The sequence below is a fragment of the Mesoplodon densirostris genome, chromosome 1, assembly GCF_025265405.1.
Source record: "Mesoplodon densirostris isolate mMesDen1 chromosome 1, mMesDen1 primary haplotype, whole genome shotgun sequence".
Lineage (NCBI taxonomy): Eukaryota > Metazoa > Chordata > Mammalia > Artiodactyla > Ziphiidae > Mesoplodon > Mesoplodon densirostris.
Window position 1 is genome coordinate 229,696,364 of NC_082661.1, and position 14,689 is coordinate 229,711,052.

At 37.0% G+C, this 14,689-nt stretch overlaps 1 protein-coding gene across 1 annotated transcript in view; it reads right to left on the reverse strand.

Moving 5' to 3' along the window:
- TTC29 (tetratricopeptide repeat domain 29) overlaps nt 1–14,689 on the reverse strand; it is a 265,146-nt gene that overhangs the window by 177,532 nt on the left and 72,925 nt on the right. Inside the window, exons 7-8 of the mRNA XM_060095162.1 lie at nt 13,937–14,149; nt 9,847–9,932 (exon numbers count right to left, since the gene is read on the reverse strand). Of these exons, the coding sequence (XP_059951145.1) occupies nt 9,847–9,932; nt 13,937–14,149 (299 nt within the window). The remainder of the gene's footprint in view (nt 1–9,846; nt 9,933–13,936; nt 14,150–14,689) is intronic.

A 14,689-nucleotide genomic window follows, 5' to 3' on the forward strand; every position in this document is an offset into this window, starting at 1 on the left:
AATCTGCTAAAAAGAACCACAATTACTTTTTCTTTTTAATTTATTTTGTTAAAGTATGGTAATTTACAATGTTGTGTTAATTTCTACTGTACAGCAAAGTGATTCAGTTATACATATATACATATACATTCTTTTCATATTCTTTTCCCTTATGGTTAATCACAGGAAACTATGAATATAGTTCCCTGTATTATACAGTGGGACTTTTTTGTTTGCCCATTCTATATATAATAGCTTGCATCTGCTAATACCAAACTCCCAATCCATCCCTCCCCAACTCCACCTCCCCCTTGGCAACCACAAGTCTGTTCTCAATGTCTGTGAGTCTGTTTCTGTTTCATAGATAGGTTCATTTGCATCATTTTTCAGATTCCACATATAAGTGATATAATATGGTGTCTGACATACTTAGTATGATAATCTCTAGGTCCATCCATGTTGCTGCAAATGGCATTATTTCATTCTTTTTTATGGCTCAGTAGTATTCCATTGTATATATATACCACATCTTCTTTATCCATTCATTTGTCCATGGACATTTAGGTTTTTTCCATGTCTTGGCTTATTGTAAATAGTGCTGCTATGAACATTGGGGTGTATGTATGCTTTCGAATTAGAGTTTTCTCTAGATATATGCCCAGGAGTGGGATTGTTAGATCATATGGCAACTCTACTTTGAGTTTTTTGAGGAACCTCCATACTGTTTTCCATAGTGGCTACACCAATTTACTTTCCCACCAATGGTGTATGAGGGTTCCCTTTTCTCCACACCTTCTCCAGCATTTGTTATTGGTAGACTTTTTAATGATGGCCATTCTGACCGGTGTGAGGTGTATCTTATTATAGTTTTGATTTGCATTTCTCTAATAATTAGCGATGTTGAGCATCTTCTCATGTGCCTATTGAAGAGCCACAATTTCTTGATGTGAGAAAGAAAAGCAGGCAGATGAGAGAGGGAAGGGAGGGGGTGATTAACCATGTGTGAGTGGAACACAGGAAGGAACTTTGGGGTCCAGAGAGTGACATGAAGATACAGGCTTCAGGATATCTAGAGAAAGACAAATTGAAAAAAAAATTTAACTGGAAGGAGAGAAGAGTCTAAACGATGTTACTGTGAGTTAAGAACTTTACCTCTTGTTCTTTGAGGAAAAGGAGAAATTGATATTACTTTTCTTTTAGCTTGGTGGATGTTTTCCTTTTAATATGGTATTCCACCAAGAGAGCCATGAAGAACTCACATTTATTCAGGTTGCATCATGGTTTCATGGTAGATAAAAATCTTCACTTATAAAAGTGCCCAAAAGGAAAATTTGTTTTATGTATGTTACCGTAGAATCTGCCAAGGCATGTATGTGTCAGCTAGATTACCATTTAGATGAAGAGCCCACTATCATCAAGGATGGAGTAACTTTTAAGGGAGAAGGTATCAAATTGAACACAGAAAAAACTAAATGGAAACAACTGTAAGAATCCCCAAACTTTCTGTGCCTTAAACATTACAAATCAAATAAACCATCCTTTGTTAAAAATGCCTGCTGATATATAATAGCTTTGTCTTTGTTTGCATCTATTGAGTTAAAAGAATAACTAAAATTTAATTACAATTACTTAGTGAAAACTTAAGAATATATCATTTTACAAATATGCCCCATACCCTCCATTGTTAATATTTATCTACAATCCATTAGTTGCTAAAATATTAGTGTAACTATTTTTTTCTGGTATATCATTTACATGCATTTCTCTATGGGATGCTGCTGAGGAGGCTAGAGATTTGGGTTAACCATACATACAAGCTAACACCAATATTAGAAGCATTCTAAGTTATTATAAAGATGCTGACATGTCTTCAAACATACAAATAGCTACTGTTTTGTATATGGAATAATTAAATACTAGGACAAGAATTTTGTACTACAAAAGCAAATGAAATATCAATATGGTGAATTTTTCTTTCACAGTATAATTTTTGATAGGCTACATTATCACTAAACAATGGGAAGCAAATAACTCACTGAATGTACTGAAGACAAAGTAAAGTTGATGTTCCTAAGATTAGTAAGTGGAATAGAGTATTTAGAGAGAAAGAAAATTCGTGCATGAAAATAATTTACTACGATAGGACCATCCTTTTTCTTAAAATAACTTTATGGTTGCAATATTTGATTGTGGGAGCTGGGCCAACTTTGCATAAGGTCTTGAATGTGATTTTTGGTAAAATATTTTTCTCTTTGAAATCTTAGGACTTCGTAAGATACATTTACTTTCTAAAATTCAGAATTTACTCTACTTGGAACATTTTCAGGTGGAAATTGATGATGGCCAAAGGGAATTACTACTTCTTTCCTCAGCATCTGATTGATATACGTGGGTAGCTTTCTCCTCTTTAAATGTCAGCGTCTCTGTGACCTGCTACACAGGTTTATTACAGGAACTATCACTTCTCTTCACCAAATGCCCTTTTCTCATTAGTAGGTATTTCAGCCTTAAATAAATCCATTATTTGTTTTTAGTTTAGTGGTAGTACGTCATTCAGTAAAGAATGCTTGGTCAGCAAGGAATGGATGACCAAACCTTATTCATATACTTGTCAACATATTCTTCTATTACATGTATTAATCATTTATTAATAAATAAAAGCTTTTAAATTGAGATACATTAGCAAAATTTCAGAGTCCCTTCTGTTTCAGATCATCAAAACCATTAATTAGGGATATTTAGTTGTGACAGGTTTCTCTAAGCCAAGATTCTTTGAAAAATTCACATAAAAATCTTTAAACAGATGAACAACATTACTGGAAAGGAGAAGAAATTTGTTAGAGGTAGTGGTTGAATCTAGGGGCAAGATACTGAAAATGTGAAAATATTCCAAATTATAAACTTAAAATACAAGTGAGAATAAAAACAGTGTACAGAATTGATGATGAGATAGACTGAATATGAAAAGGCAATGTTAAATCTAACTGGACAGTTTCTCACACTGGTTCCCACATGACAAAGTTGATTTTAAGGCATTCTTACTGCCCTCCAGAACTAGTGTGACAGAAACACAATCGATGCTTTAGAACAGATGAAGATAGTGCTGGTAATACTGCACAGGGTGGGAAAGTAGGATAAAAAAGGACTTCAAAAGAAAAATTCTTTTTTTATGTGTTGAATTTTTACCTTGTGATTAGATAACGAGGCAGATACCTAATCAACCAACCAGGGAATCAATATTATTTATTAATTGATCATGTAATTCTTTTTTTACAATACATCCACTAAATAAGGTGTGTGTTTCCAATAGACATCTTGTAAACTAGAAGCCGTGCCTTCAGATGGAGAGCAGCTGCAGAAGGAAAGACAGGCTGTAGTTTGCAAATAGAAAATAGATCACTAGGTTATACGATCACCTTCACCAAGTCCAGAAAGAAAAAAGTGAAAATGCACAGGGAACTCTATTCAATATCCCGTGATAAACCATAATGGAAAAGAATATGAAAAAGAATGTATATATATGTATGACTGAGTCACTTTGCTGTTCAGCAGAAATTAACACAACACTGTGTATCAACTGTACTTCAATAAAATAAATTTTAGAAAAACTGAAAGGGGATTCAAACTCAAGTCTGAAGAATGTCCTTTTATATCTGAAAGGAAGGAGGGAAAAGTGGCTAAAGTAAGAAACTAGAGAGAATGAAAAGATGGCGGCCATCTATCTGAAATCAAAGCAAGATGTCAGGTTTTGTGGGAACTAATTTCAGTGCAACAGCAAAAACGCGCTGCCCTCTAAAATCAGCCCTAGCTGGAAGACCTCCATGCCCCAAATCAGGTACAACTGCTCAGTGTCCATTCTCCACCCAGCCACACCCCAGCGCCAAATTCCCATTCTCTGGTGATTCCCTGGTACCTGTTTCCTGCCTCCTGTTTTCCAGCTGTGAATCTGATGCCTTTTTGAGTTTGCTCTTAGCATCTTGTATCTAGACCTGACAACAGATGCTTCGCTGGTGCTGCACCTCTGCCCGTGGGTCTGGCTCAAATCTTATGCTCAATTCCTGCAAATTCTCAGTTCTGGGTGAGCTGTGTTCCAAAAAGGTAACAATATTCCACCTCAAGCAAGTCCCTGGTTCTTCCAAACCACACAAGCTACTCTTGACAGTAGCGGTGAGCCAAGGCCTGGAATATGGCCTTCCTGGTTTTCCAAAGACTCTGCCCTGGCTGGAGAGTTACATGACAAGAATGAACTAACCTTGACTCTCAGTGAGGTACATGCCTGGGTGAGGGGGTTGAGATCTTACTGGAAATATCTGCAAGGAGCTCTCTCATTCCAGCCCCAAACTGGGATAGGAGACAGAAGGAATGTGCTCATTTCTATCCTTTATACATGCTGGTTTTCTTGGCTTATATGCCATCATCTATTCCTGGTTTTCCTGCTACCTCTCCAGAGACACTGCTTAATCTCCTTGGCACCTCCTTCTCCCAGCTTGGCCCTTGAACTTTTTCATTCATTAACTGTCTCTAGGAAATCTCCTCCACTCAACAACTTCAATATGCTGAAAACTTGCAAATTTATACAGCCTCAAATTTACACAGCATCTTCAATCCAGACCTCCTCTTGAGCTCCAGGCCCACATATACCACTGTATATAGATCTCTCTTTGGCTATCTCAAAAACTCCTCAAACTCAACATATTCAAAACTGAACTCCTCATTTCCCCCCAAGCCTGGGCTTCCTGTGGTATCCCCCACCAGAGGCCATGCAGCTCTACAGCCAGGATCCTAGGCCCATCTGGATGCCACTCTCTCCCTCACCTCCCAGATTTAATCTAATTCCAAGTCCCCCAGAACTTCTGAAGCTATTTCCTTCAATATTCACTACTACTACTAAAGCTCAGAGACTTAATTGATTAGTGTAAAAATAATAAAAGCTACTAATTATCAAAAGTTTTTATATACCAGGCAGGCACTCTTTTAAAACTTGATATAAATTGTCTTTTCTAATCATCCTATTATTAGTTTCCTAGGACTGAAGTAACAAGGCAAACTAAATGGCTCAAAAATAAAGGAATGCAAGAGAGTTCCCTTTTCTCCACACCCTCTCCATCATTTATTGTTTGTAAAATGTTTGATAATGGCCACTCTGACCGGTGTGAGGTGATACCTCATTGTAGTTTTGATTTGCATTTCTCTAATAATTAGTGATGTTGAGTATCCTTTCATGTGTTTGTTGGCAATCTGTATATCTTCTTTGGAGAAATGTCTATTTAGGTCTTCTGCCCATTTTTGGATTGGGTTGTTTGTTTTTTTGATATTGAGCTGCATGAGCTGCTTGTATAATTTGGAGATTAATCCTTTGTCAGTTGCTTCATTTGCAAATATTTTCTCCTATTCTGAGGGTTGTCTTTTCATCTTGTTTATGGTTTCCTTTGCTGTGCTTTTAGGTTTCATTAGGTCCCATTGTTTATTTTTGTTTTTATTTCCCTTTCTCTAGGAGGTGGGTCAAAAAGGATCTTGCTGTGATTTCTGTCATAGAGTGTTCTGCCTATGTTTTCCTCTAAGAGTTTTATAGTGTCTGGCCTTACATTTAGGTCTTTAATCCATTTTGAGTTTTGTGTATGGTGTTAGGGAGTGCTCTAATTTCATTCTCTTACATGTAGCTGTCAAGTTTTCCCAGCACCACTTATTGAAGAGGCTGTCTTTCCTCCATTGTATATTCTTGCTTCCTTTATCAAAGATAAGGTGACCATATGTACATGGGTTTATCTCTGGGCTTTCTATCCGGTTCCATTGATCTATATTTCTGTTTTTGTGCCAGTACAATACCATCTTGATTACTGTAGCTTTGTAGTATAGTTTGAAGTCCAGGAGCCTGATTTCTCCAGCTCCGTTTTTCTCTCTCAAGATTCCTTTGACTATTCAGGGTCTTTTTTGTTTGTATACAAACTGTGCAATTTTCTGTACTAGTTCTGTGAAAAATGCCATTGGTAGTTTGATAGGGATTGCATTGAATCTGTAGATTTCTTTGGGTAGTGTAGTCATTTTCACAGTGTTGATTCTTCCAATCCGAGAACATGGTATATCTCTCCATCTGTTTGTATCATCTTTAATTTCTTTCATCAGTGTCTTATAGTCAGAATGTAAACTGATACAGCCACTATGGAGAACATTATGGAGATTCCCTAAAAAACTAAAAATAGAACTACCATATAACCCAGAAATCCCACTACTGGGCATATACCCTGAGAAAGCCATAATTCAAAAAGAGTCATGTACCACAATGTTCACTGTAGCGCTATGTACGATAGCCAGGACATGAAAGCAACCTAAGTGTCCATCGACAGATGAATGGATAAAGAAGATGTGGCACATATATAAAATGGAATACTACTCAGCCATAAAAAGAAACGAAATTGAGTTATTGGTAATGAGGGGGATGGACCTAGAGTCTGTCATACAGAGTGAAGTAAGTCAGGAAGAGAAAAACAATTACCGTATGCTATCACATATATATGGAATCTAAAAAAAAAAAAAAAGATTCTGAAGAACCTAGGGACAGGACAGGAATGAAGATGCAGACACAGAGAATGGATTTGTGGACACAGGGAGGGGGAAGGGTAAGCTGCGAAGAAGTGACAGAGTGGCATGGACATATGTACACTACCAAATGTAAAATAGATAGCTAGTGGGAAGCAGTCGCATAGCACAGGGAGATTAGCTCGGTGAGTTGTGACCACCTAGAGGAGTGGGATAGGGAGGGTGGGAGGGAGGGAGATGTAAGAGGCAAGAGATATGGGGATATCTGTATATGCATTACTGATTCACTTTGTTATACAGTAGAAAGTAACACAACAATGTAAAGCAATTACACTCCAATAAAGATGTTAAAAAAAATAAGGAATGGATTCTTTCACAGTTTTGAAGCCTAGCAGTCTGAAATCAAAGGGTTGGCAGGACCATGTTCTTATGGGGAGGGGATCCTTCCGGTCTCTTCAAGCTTCTGGTGGCTCCAGGCATCCCTTGACTTGTGGCACTGCAACTTCAATCTCTACCACCATCTTCACAGGGACTTGTCCTCTGTGGGTATATCTTCTTGTTTTCTGTCTGTTTCAAACCTCCTTCTGCCTTTTTCTTATAAGGACCCTGTCACTGGATTTAGAGCCCAGCCGGAAAATCCAGCACAATGATCACCTCATCTCAAGAGCCTTAACTTAATTACATCTGCAAAGACCTTTTCTCTAAGTATGGTAAAATTCACAGATTCCAGGGATTAGAAAGTGGATATATCTTTTTAAGGCCACCAGTCAACCCCCCCAAAAGTAAATATACTTATTAGATGAGTCAATTGAGACTTAGAGAATTTAAGGAATTTGTCCAAGGTCACACAGTTAATATGCATGTGAGCTTCACATTTGATTTGTGGCTTCCTTACCCCAGAAAAATAATTTCAATACTTTTCTGAAAGGAGTAACAGTATCAAGAAATTTGTCACTTGGATGCCAAATGCTGCTTCTTAAAAACATTCATTACTAGACTATCCCACACCACTAGTGTTATCTTCCAAAACTATAGATCAGATCCATCATGTCTGGCATGTTTTCTGTCACTTAGAAGGTGCTCAATAAACAGTTGTCAGTAAATGAATGAGATGATGCCACCAGACTCATCAAAGTCACCAAACATTCCACATTGCTTAAAAAATGAGCTTCACATTCCAACAAAGCATTCAAGACCCTCCAACTCTCCAAAAGATTAAAAAGTATAATCCTGGAATTACGATGAATTCCTAATTCTTAGAAAGGCTGTACTTAGAATGAGTACAGCCTTTCTAAGAATGTCCAAAAATCATACAAGAAGAAATTGATAAATTTGGCCACACACATATCTAAAAGTTCAGGATGGAAGAATTTCATAATAAGGCCGAAAACAATGGCCTGGAAAAATATTCACAACGTGTATTAATACATATGCTTAATTTCCTAAAGATATACATAGCTCCTGAGGAAATAGGCACCTTCATTTATTGTTTTGTGACAATAAATTTGTTAAGCTTCTTTGAAGGGAAGATTAGAAATAAAAATAAATTTATCTTTAAATTCATCTCCTCTCCTCTCTGAACCAGCATTTCCACCCTTAGGAATTTATTCTGTAGATCTTCTCTCACTTTGGCACAAAGCTATTCACTGCTATACCCTTTGTGAAACAAAACTGATTGGAAATAACCTAAATGCCCACCAATAGGAGATAGTTAAATCCATTACAGTACAACTATACCATGGGATACTATGAGTCCCTTTTAAAATAAGGCATGTCTATATGCACATTAGTATGGAGGAAGTTAACTCAGGGGACAGAACAGTGTGTATAAAACATTACCATTTTGTAAACAACAAAAAGGACACACATATATACATGCACCTATATGCCAGGCATATCTATGAATATTCTTGGAAGGATAAACCAGAAGTTTGTAACTGTATTTGCCTTTGAGAAAAGAACTGTGAGACTGAGTACAGGGATGGAAGGAAGATTTATTTTTCACTGTAAACCCTATTGTATTGTTTGAATTTATTTTGCCATGTGCCTGCCATGTGATAGAGAGAGAGAGAGAGAATCTATAAGCTAATATTCACCTAATTTTCCAACTTGATCTCCTACTGTATCCTGTCTTGTACATGACAATTCATTGCTTCTCAAACCCACTGACTATGATCATATTGACTGTGTGGGAGTGTGTGTGTGTCTAATATGCTATCATCCTCGACTCTCACGCTTTCTGCCTGTATAAATCCTGCCCCTCAAAAGCTCTTCTGTGCAAGCTTCCTGATCCTCAGTGTTGAAACTAACTACTCTTACCTCTGAAGTCAGAAAACCCCTGTTCATCCTGCTTTGAATTATAGTTGTTTACAAGTTGGTCCCCCTCATTCAATTAGCTCCTAAAGGGAAGTGTGCATCTTGTTGGCCTCTGTGTTCCTCAAAGTACCTGGAACACAACAGCCTTGCTGTGTGCATGTCATTAACTAAAAAATATTAAGTAGAAGAGTCAACTAGGAAAACCCAAGTCTCTTACAATTAAACCCAATTTTAAGGATGATAGAGCAAAATATTTAGCCCAATCACAGAAATGCTATTTAGCTTGAATATCTAAAAGAGCCAACAAGAGCTCCTCAAAGCTGAAAAATAAAGCCAATACTTCTTATCAAATAGGATTATTACATGAGATGCATGTGAAATTCAATAGGAAGTTACAGTTGGAATATATTAGAGGTAAGAGAAGAATGAAAGAAAAATGATTTCAGTTTTAATACGGAAAAGATAGCTCTTGACATTTTGTTTTTTGGGTTTTTTAGTCAAACACACCAAGCCTGGTCATAAAATAGACAAACACTGATTTTTAGCCTGAGGCAGGCTACTTCTCAGATTGGGACTAGCAATGTCTTCCACCTTTGCAGCCCTCCTTCCCCCACCTCCCCACACACAAAGGAAAGGTTCACTGCAATGCAATTCAATCTATTGCTTATTAACTACAGTTTTTTCTAAGAAAACTTTCTCAGATCATATTATATGTGCTGTAATTTTTTTTTTTTACTATTTACTTTTTGCTGTCATTTAAACCCATTTCCTCTTGTCCTTGGTGATATAGGAGTGGAGGGTCCTATTACTCCATATATTTAAATTTCATCAATAAAACCAATTTTTAATGCTTCTAGAATAGTGCTATTCTGCTTTAGTCTCTATAAATAGGTACACTGATATCCAGCCCACCCCATTTCTGTTGGCCTTATAACAACATACAATAAAAAAAAAAACAAATATAATAAAATAAAAATTAAAAGTGATAGTGATTAAAAGTCAACTTGAACTTACTGCTAATGCTGTTTCATACTCTCCAGCAGCCAAGTGCGCTAAGCCCAAGTAATAGGAAGCTTCTTCTTCCATCTTTTTGTCATTTCCTAAAAAGAAAATGTAGAAAAAATCATTATGGTATTAAAGAAATTGGTTTATTACAACAAACAGAATCTTTGCTTTTTAAGAGAGTAGAAAGTTATTATAACAAAGTATACAGATTTATATCAACAATCTCTGAAACCTAACTGTGTACTCATCAAAAAGGCTGATGTTAATACAATTTACCTGGGTCACAGATATAAGTGAGTAACGTGTATTAGCAATATAATTATGAGGAGTTTCCCTCTACATACAAAACCCAGTATTAGCATTTTGACATTCATATATAAATTCCATACTGGTCCACCATGTAAAACCTATAGTTATTCATCATAGCTGTGACTACGTATGTGAAATAATTGATAAAGAGTATCAGTCTGGGCTTCCCTGGTGGCGCAGTGGTTGAGAGTCCACCTGCCGATGCAGGGGACACGGGTTCGTGCCCCAGTCCGGGAAGATCCCACGTGCTGCGGAGTGGCTGGGCCAGTGAGCCATGGCCGCTGGGCCTGCGTGTCCAGAGCCTGTGCTCCGCAACGGGAGAGGCCACAACAGTGAGAGACCCGCGTACCGCAAAAAAAAAAAAAAAGTTGATTTTATTTCTACACACAAGCAATGAACAATCTGAAAATAAAAGAAAAAAAATTCCATTTTCAACAGCATCAAAAAGAATAAAATATTAGAAATAAATGTAACAAACCAAAGGCAAAATGTGACACTGAAAACTATAAAACATCATTAAAAGAAATTCGATAACATGTAAATAGACTGAAAACCATATTCATGAATTGAAAGACAGTGTTAAGATAACGATATTTCCCAAACTGATGTACACATTCAATGCAATCCCTATCAAAATCCCAGCTGTCATTTTTGGAGAAGTAGACAGACTGATCCTAAACATCATGTGGAAATATAAGCAATGTGGAAGGACCAAAGCAATACTGAAAAAGGACAGTTTGGAAGACTCGCACTTCCCAATTTTAAAACTTACTACAAAACCACAATAAAAAATATGTAGTAGTAGAATAAGGACAGACATGAGGATCACTGCAATAGAATTAAGAATCCAGAAAACAACCCTCACATTTATGGTCAATTATTTTTAACAAGGGTCCCAAGACAATTTATTGAGAAAGAACAGCATTTTCAACAACTGGTACTGGGGCAACTGGATATCCACATACAAAACGTGAAGTTGGACCCTCTTGACATCACACACACACACACACACACACACACACACACACACCTAAATATAGGAGTTAAAACTATAAAACTCTTAGAATAAAGTGCAGAAGTAAATCTTCATGAGTTTGTATTAGTGGAAGCCTTCTTAGTTATGATACCAAAAGCACAAACAACAAAAGAAAAAACAAATTACTTTGCACTTTATCAAATTAAAAACTAGGGCTTCAATGGATACCATCAGAAAGTGAAAAGAAACCAAATCTGATGAAGGACTTGCATCTGGAATATTAGAGGATTCTTGTAACTCAATAATAACAGGACAAAATAACCCAATTCAAAATGGGCAAAGAAACTGAATAGACATTTCTGCAAAGAAGATATACAAATGGGTAATAAGCACGTGAAAAGATGATCAACATCATTAACCAACAGGGAGATGCAAAATAAATTCACAGTGAGATATCACTTTATACCTACTAAGATGACTATAATAAAAAGACAGAAAGTAACAAGTACTGGTGAGGATGTGGCTAAATTGAAACCCTTTATACATTGTTGATGGGAATGTAAAATGGTTCAGCGACTTGGGAAAACTCTTTGCCAGTTCCTCAAGAAGTTAAACATAGAGTTATAACACCCAGCAATGCCACATCTACATATATACCCAAAGGAATTGAAAACATGTACACAGATGTTCATAGTAGCATTATTCATAATAGACAAAAGGTGGGAACAACGTAAATGTCCAGCAACTGATAAATGGGTAAAGAAAGTGTGATACAACCATACAATAGTGTATTATTTGGCCATAAAAATGAATGAAGTAGTGATATCATCTACAAGATGGATGAACCTTGAAAACATGATGCTAAGTGAAAGAAGCTGGACTCAAAAGAATACACATAGCATGATTCCATTTGTGTGAACTATCCAGAAGAGGTAAATCCACAGAGACAGAAAATAGATTAATGGTTGCTAGGGGATAGGGGAAGGAGGGTATGGGGAATGCCTTCTAATGAGTATGGGGTCAGTGTTGATGTTTGTAAAACTTTGTGAATTTATTAAAGACCATTTATGACTGAAAGATGAAAATAATAGAATAATAGAGTCATAAGACCACTGTATGGCTGGTGCTATACTTGTGCATTACACCAAGGTGTCCAAACTAAGGTGCACAGTGGATGTCAGTCCTCCTTAAGTACCATGTAAATCAATGTGGGAGGCAAGCGTTATCCACGTAATCATCAGCTTGCTGCTTCAGGTTCCCTGACCAAAGTAGGAGACAACAGTAAGAAGGGATGCCTTGTCCCAGGGCATTTCAGTGGCTGTCAGAGCTCTGTAAAATGCTGTGCAATCTTTTAACCTGTCTACTATCTTATATGAAAAACATGGGCACAAATATTTATTGGCTTTAAAAGATATTAAAAATTATTACAGCAGAAGAAGCAAGTTTTCTCCTATTCTCTTTATCTGTCCTTTGGAAAGGGAGAGATGCTTTCAGAAAGGAGATGGCTTGGCAGGCTCTGACTATTGGAAGAGGGCCTAGGAACCTTGCTTTCTTTGTGAACAACCTTACAATTTAGCAAATGTGAACCTAAAGTGAAATACCTTTTCCTACTTGATAACATTAACTTACATTAAAAGTCCACATAACTTTTCACGTGACTAAAGTTAGCTGCTGAAATTGATCTAAGAGCTAGCTATTTATGTCAGTGTGTACCCCTTTGGGGAAGGTACTAGATCACCATTCATTCAAAAGCAGTTCATTCAATGGGATGCATCTTTCACTGGGGGTGATGTCCTATGGGTATTTTAACTAATATTACTTTAAAAAATTAACAGAGAGAATAAGCTAAGATTTTACTTTCATTCTTTAAAAAATTAAAATCAAACCCAGAAAATCAGTCCTGTTTACTCCATAGAAGCCATTTGTTACTCAATAAGCCAATTGATTGAATATGTCCACAAGCTAATGAACTTAGTTCAAGAGCATAACTTCCATCTTTTTCTCCTTCATGAAAAGTAATTTATTAATATACTACTCTGAGGTCACAAAATATCCTTGCATCTCACAAAGTAAAAGCTTATGAGTATATGTTCCAATTTTTTTCTTTATATTTTATATATATTTTAATGATAGAATATTAAGGATGTGAGCAGCTGTCACAAAAGCATTTTCACTGCTGTAAGCATGCATACAAATCACTTGGAGATCTTGCAAACCTGCAGATTCTGATGCAGTCAGTCTGAGGTGGGGCCTGAGATGCTGCATTTCTTATAAGCTTCCTGGTGATGCTGATGCTGCCAGTCCAAAGGCCACACACTTTGACAGGCATGGGTCTAAAATATATTAAAGTCCTATCTTCCTGTTACTCTTAACTAAATACTTATCATATCTTTCCTATTACCCGACAATAGGGAATTTACAAACAATGAAAGGTCTCTCAGATTGTAAGGAATATATGACCTTAAGCACACACACACACACATATGCGTGCACACAGTGTACACACACACACACACACAGAGTTAACTTTTGCAAATGACCTTACCTTCTCATCATGGGTTTACTGTTTTATAACATTATTCCCAGAGGGTTGCAATTTTGGAGATAAAGCTTTCAAGAAAGTAATGGATTTCTTGCTGTCAGCACTAAGGCCCCTCTGTTTTACAGTGAAATTTGAAAGTATATTGATGGCATTTGTCCCTGCATTTCATAGGAAATAATCACCCAAACGCTTGACAATTTTTACCTCCCTCTTGGGAGAAGCAGTATCTGCCCGTTAAAGGCAGGAATGTGAGAGTGTTCTTTTCCACCCACCTTCTTTGGCTATTTCAGAAGCTTTTATAAGAATTCTGATGGCCTGCTTGTATTCTTTATTTTCCAGCATTTTGTCTGAGAGTAATCTGTAAGTCCTCAGGAGACTCTCACAGGCCAACAAGTTGAGAACGCGGCCTGTCTCATCCTTCCATATCCGTCCCTGCGTCAATTGATGGAAGGCCTCATAATGCTCCGCAGCTTCCAGAAGCTGACCTGAAGAATAAAAGCCATTCATAAATACAAACCACAGGCCAGAACATATTTTCAAATATTTTGCATACATCTTGTGCTTTACTATTAAAGTGTGTGTGGGCAGGGAGAGAAGCACGGAATGCAGCCAAGTATTTCTAAGGCTGAAGAGGACTTCAGCTGGGAAAGGAGCTATCTCAGTTTGGACCTCAGATTCAGCACTGATTTTGAATGGATACGCGCTAAACGGATATACTTGGGGCAGCAGAAATTGAGGAGAATTGCAAATGTTTAGAGATGGTATGAATGTAAAGTAATAATTATTAATAACAATCATATTAGCTAACAGTTATTCAACATTATATATGCAAGGAACTGTGCTGTACACTTTGTATGCATTTCTCATTTAATTGTCAAAACAGGCCTATGGAAAAGAGATTGTTATGATTCCATTTTAAGGTAGAAAAGAGTGAGGTTAAGAATTCTGTGCAAGATTGCCTGGCCAGTGGCTTAGTAGATCCAGGCAGTCTGATTCCAGAGCCCACACTCTAAACCACTTTCTTG